The 6,000-nt window shown below is 46.2% G+C and overlaps 1 protein-coding gene across 1 annotated transcript in view; it reads right to left on the bottom strand.

Moving 5' to 3' along the window:
* Positions 1–494: 494 nt before the first annotated feature.
* The window catches only part of NAT8L (N-acetyltransferase 8 like), a gene marked incomplete at its 5' end in the record, with an annotated part of 34,060 nt that continues 28,554 nt past the window's right edge, over positions 495–6,000 (bottom strand). The window contains one exon of the mRNA XM_081327780.1: positions 495–980. Coding sequence (XP_081183906.1) covers positions 613–980 — 368 coding nt within the window. The 3' untranslated portion in view covers positions 495–612. The remainder of the gene's footprint in view (positions 981–6,000) is intronic.

The following is a 6,000-nucleotide window of genomic DNA, read 5'->3' as shown; positions in this document are numbered from 1 at the left end:
ATTATTATTATTATTAGCGCCTACTTGGTAGTGTGCTTGAATGCATGCAAATACTTCCTCTTCATGCATTATAGCAAGCAGGATTTTCACATTTTTTGTCAGCATGATTAACCAGCATTGTATCATGAGGACATGAATGCATACGACTTCATAAGATACTGAGAAATGCATTCACATAAAACTTTTGCACTGAGCTGTATCATGAAGTATCGCTTTTTTAATACTTGGGGGGAGGGGAAAAGGTGATTATTAATTGTTATTAGTATTATTATTATTTATAACACACGTCAGACAAGCAGCCTTGTTATGCATTGACATTTCTGTGCTTATGTAGGCAACCAGGATAAGACTGGGAGAGTGAGCGCGCGTCCATCCTGACCTTGACCCAGGCCAGGCCAAGGGCAGCAGTCCACCGTATCTCCAGCATTAGTGCTGCCATCACCCCACAAGCACTTCAGAAAAGAAGAAGACGGGCCCTTCGCTTGTACAAGGACTTGTACAAAGCTAATGAAGAACATGAAATGAAGAAATGGCAAAGGAACCATGATGGGAACCCCCACAAAACATTGGCCAGGAGGCTCTGGGGAGGACCACTGTGAAGAAGAGGTTCCCTCACTCTTCACGCAGCTGCAGGCAATAGCGGTGGTAGCGAAGCTGGAAGAATATTTGCTCTACAATAGAATGGGTCATTCCAGGCAGGGAATAGTGTTCGACTACCCCAACATGCTTGAACCCTAAGGACTCGTACAATTTGTGGGCTGCCACCTTCACTGCCGTGGTCCCCAGCACCACCGAGGAGTAGTTGTTGACCACGGCAAACTCCAGCACTTTGCGACCCAGAGCTTTAGCGATCCCTTTACCACGGTATTTAAAGTCCACAGACATGCGGCGCAATTCCACCGTGTTGTCCTCCTCGTTGCCTCGGGCCGCCACGATGCCCACCACGTTGCCATTTAGCACTGCCACCCAGAAGCAGGAACCTGTTGGCACAAAGCAGAGCGTGAATTGGAAGAGAATCAATATCCTCCTTCTAAGCGCCATAAACCGAGAGGAAACCCCCAACACAAGTTCCCCTTCAAAACCACAATTAGTCCCAAATTATCATGTCAGACGCCTTCCTATAAAATTTCTTGCATTATACCCAAAAGATAATTTTCTGTTTCATTGCATATTGTCTCAATATTGGAAGCGCTGAGTAATGAAAATGAATTACGTTTCGTGAGCTTTGCCATCTGTGAAAGAGCAGTTTATGAATGTCTGCCTTAATTTGCCCACTATTATTTTTATTTTTATTTTTTTTAATTCCATTTATATCCCGCCCTTCTCCGAAGACTCAGGGCGGCTTACAAGCTTAGCAATAGCCTTCATTCTATGCATATGCCTGCTTATTAGGGCTTTCACACACACCCCCAAGCGGCATTATTACAAAGTCAGCTTAATTGCCCCCAACAATCTGGGTCCTCATTTTACCTACCTCGGAAGGATGGAAGGCTGAGTCAACCTTGAGCCTGGTGGGATGCGAACCTGCACTAATTGCAGGCAGCTGGTGTTACTTAAGGAGGCATTAGCCCACTGCTCCACCAAGGCTCAAAGCTGGTCCAGAGGAAATTGGCCGGTTCTCCATTGTTTGGAACCCACAATTTTAAAAAGCTTTGGGGGATCATCGGCCTCATGAAGTCTGGATGAAGCAGCCCATGAAGGAGGCCTCTTAACTTCATCCAGAGATGCGTTGCTTGTCAGCAGGTTGGTTCACAAACAAGCCCTTGGCCCTGCCCGCCATCTCTTCCCAGCCCAATATCAGTTTTAATAAGTATGGGCAAGTCCAGGCTCCACAAAATTTGTTGGAGACATTATTCTGTCCTTTATTTTTTTCCTGATGGCTTTTAAACAACTCCGAGGCCAGGTGTGCACATCTGCAGCCAGTCCCATTTTGGCTACAAAGACTGGGGCTTTGACAACTTAGGGGGTTGTGCAATGGGATCACCACCCTTCTGGAGGTTCGTGGCCACATTCTGGCACGCTCAGGGCCACATTCAGAAATAGAAACAGGCGGGACAAGGGCGAGGAAACAAAGCAAAGCCAACAAAGAAATATTTAACAATTTGGATTATGGATATGCATTGTGTACTACTTCCAGCAGTGCCAAACAGATACTTCCTGTGTTTCAGGGAAAAGACAGGAAGTTCTTAGCATATTTTGGCCTGCAAGGATAGAAAGGAGCATTTGTGATAAGGTGACATCACTGGAAGATCAAAGGCACTTGAACCGTCCTTCTGTAGGGGTTGCCAAGTCTGGGATCAGGTTTTAGATGCCAAATAAGTGTGCTGCCTAGCAGAGGTTAAACATTCCTACTTTAACCCCAATTTTAAAAACCACAAAAATGTAATTATGAAAATGGGCAGCTTGCTACCAAATTTTGATGTTGTGATCCTGGAGGCATGTCGAATAGAAGACTCTGATGCACACCGTAAGAGTATTTCATGTACATACATACCTACATACAGATTCACACACATATACCGTTATGTATTACATATTTTACAGCAGTATTTAGGTAAAACACTTACCGTATATACTTGAGTATAAGCCGAATTTTTCAGCCCACTTTTTGGGCTGAAAAATTCCACTTCGGCTTATACTCCAGTCAACAAAAAAACTTACCGAGGACTTGTGCGCGGCCGAGGCTTTGGTGCTTCCGGGATCGCGCGCACCTCTCCCAAGCCACCGCCGTCCGGAGACCTGCCGAAGTTTGGGGAGGTTTGGGGAGGTGCGCGCGCACCTCCCCAAACCTCCCCAAACGTCGGCAGGTCTCCGGACCTCCGCGCCCTGCCTGCCTGCTTCTTTCCGCAGCGGGAAAGAAGTTGTGCTGCCTGTTGGCGCAGTTTGGGGAGGTTTGGGGAGGTGCCCAAACCTCCCCAAACGTCGGCAGGTCTCCGGAACTCCGCGCCCTGCCTGCCTGCTTCTTTCCGCAGCGGAAAGCTGGAAGCACCGAAGCCTCGGCCGCGCGCAAGTCCTCGGTAAGCTCCGGGCGGTCACTTGCTTCGCGTCTCCTGAGGGAAGGGGGGCGACTGGAGCGGGCGTGTTTCCTCGCCTGCTGGGCGCCGCGATTTGCCCGGGGAACGCGCGGGCCCCAAATGGCAGCGTGGAGCGAGGAAGCGGACAGCCAGGGCTTCCCCGAGAGCCGCGGCCACACAGGGTATTCCTGTGTATTCAGGCTTGCAAAATGGCGGATCGAGCCTCTGCTGGCAGCAGAGGCTTGCAGAGCGCGGATCCAGCCTCCGCCGGCGGCGGAGGCTTGCAGAATGGCGGATCGGCTTATACTCGAGTCAATAACTTTTTCCAGTTTTGGGGGGTGAAATTGGGGGTCTCGGCTTATACTCGAGTCGGCTTATACTCAAGTATATACGGTATTTCCTTGGATTACATTCTGATTTAATACCACCACCTGGCAAATATGTCTAGGGAGATTCTCAGTCTTCCAGGTCCCAAAGATGCTTTTTCAAGAGGCAACTGGACTTCCTTGGTTATTCCTTGAAGACATTTCACTTCTCACCCAAGAAGCTTCTGAGATGTGAAACGTCTTCAAGGAAAAACCAAGGAAGTCCAGTTGCCTGTCAAAAAAGCACCTTTGGGACATCTGGCAAGTACATTAAACTTCATTTCTCTTTATTTTTCCTGAGACCACAAACCTTTCTTGCCATAATCTGGAGTGATAAGTCAAAGAGAAGATCTCCTATCCTGGTAGGAAGAACGCAGACAGTGAAAGAAATAAAACCTCCGACTGGTTTCCTCATTTTATCCCAAACTTAACAGAGCTGACCCCTCCCATCTCAAATCATCTTTGATCGAGGGCACCATTAAGTACATGGTTCGGCAGGGATTTTAATGACTTAATGAGGTATTTTCTTCATAGTTCAGTCTTTGTACCTTATTCATGTCTTTGTAGAGCGTGATGGTTCCACTACAGCTTCTAGGGATGGCAAAGTCTCATAGACCCACATTGTGCTGAATGGAATGACATTGGAAATAATGAGAAACTCTTAGCAATTAAGGTTAGATTTGGTGATATTTTCTGAAGCGGCCGATGCAATTTTTAATTCCCTCAAATGGTTTAGAAGTTAAATCGGAGCGGATTAGCTAGTTATTGCTCTTCTCCCATTTTAATTTCAACAAAACTCACAGACATTCACTCACACAGGCATAAATCATTTGGTTAAAGAGTACTTCAGAACGGGAAGGGAAATAGCACACTATGCTTATCAACTAAAGTGTTTTTGCTGTCAGGTGAAGACAGCCAGTCTCAAAACTGGCGACCAAATTCACTGTATTTTTAGAAGACCCCAGTCCCCATCTTTAGAACTGGGATCACACCTCAGCCCACCCAAACACTGTATAAACACTCCCCAGACGCCATCCTAGTATTTCTCTTCGGCTAGTCCACATTCTTCTCTAACTAGGGATGTAAACATTGAGCAGCTGCTGCTGGCCTCCCTCGCTAGATCATTGGCAGGCCAGCCCTCTAAGAGTTCCTGATAATTACAGAGCTTCGTGAAACAAACAGGCTTGTATTCATGAACTGACATTTCAGCCTGGACTTCCATATAGACAACAGTTCTCAATTTGTTATTCCCACCCTTAAGAGATACTTGCAAAATGAATCTGCGAATCTGTGTTATATTGGTCTCTTACCCTACCTGCCTGGGTCAGTATCTCACTGCCTTCCTCTTCACCCCGACTCCACAAATGCACCTTGCTTTTTATTGTTCTCTCCTGGTTCCTAATCTGCCGCCCCAAATCCCCCACTGCCCTGGACTCACCACATCTTTCTTTTCCCTTCCATCAGGAGTAGCCAGTGGCACACTTGTTGAACGTAAGGGTTGCTCTAGAGATCCATTCTTGGAAAAATATTGATGTTATCTATATGTCCACCTTTGACCCCAAGAAACCAGTTTGCATTAATTAGTTGAAGGGGGATCCTATAATGGAGATCCTCACCAGAGGAGTCTCAGTTCCCAGAAGAACTTGCCTTTCTGAGACTTTGAACCAAGATCCAAGAGGTTAAGATTCTCTGGAACAATGACTGGACCCTTTCCGAGCAGATCCAGATGCCTCGTGACCGTAGTTTTAATTAGAGAGGCCGAAGACTCCCCAAGACTCAAGGAATTATTAAGTGACCAAGGGTTCAGTGATAGTTGTGACGAGGCCGGAATAGGACAACTTGCCACAGCCAACTCACTGTGGCCAACAGGATAATTCAACAATTCAATTATTTAAAATAGTTTTTAAAATTGTTTCAGTTTTTGTCATTCACGTTTTGTCCCTCCTTTGGCATCCTTTCTTTAATGATTCTATTCCACCATTTCTTCAATGTTACTGTAACATAGTTGTCGCACAGCCAGTTGTCCTAGACCCATGGCAGGTACATCAATGAAACAGGGCTTTTCATGCGCGCAACTTCTCGGCTGAAGGTCTACTTCAGAGGAATTCCTTCAAGAATGTTCTAAGGTGGGTCCGGAGAGCCTTGGTTCCCTACCAAAGCACATGTGGGGATGTCCATGGTTCCTCCAGAACAGACCTACTCCACGTAGCTCATCCTGGCCCTGTTTTTCATAGCAGCCTCACGAGAAGGCAAAGTAACCGATGCAGAAAACAGAGCTGCCTTATGCAGCCACCCAACATTCCCAGTTAGCTTGGCATCAACCGCCAAATCCGCCATTCTCTGCAAGTTCACATCATTTGTGTACTTGCTGGCCTGTAACTTTATCCCGACAGTTTAGTGGGTTGGCTTAATCAAAATGTTATGTGGATGCTTTTAACATGTTGAAAACCTTTGGTGTTGTGCATTTGATGATTCTGTGTATTCAATGTTCAATGTATCAATGCATTACAAAATAAATGCTGTATAGGAAATTTGCTTTTAGGCTAGCCTACAGATAATGGCAAAGAACAAAATCACAGAAAGATCCATCGGAATTTGGAATGTGATTTCCCATCTCTTTC

The sequence above is a fragment of the Vipera berus genome (assembly GCF_964194415.1).
Source record: "Vipera berus genome assembly, chromosome: 4".
Lineage (NCBI taxonomy): Eukaryota > Metazoa > Chordata > Lepidosauria > Squamata > Viperidae > Vipera > Vipera berus.
This window is presented reverse-complemented; position numbering and strand designations above follow the sequence as displayed.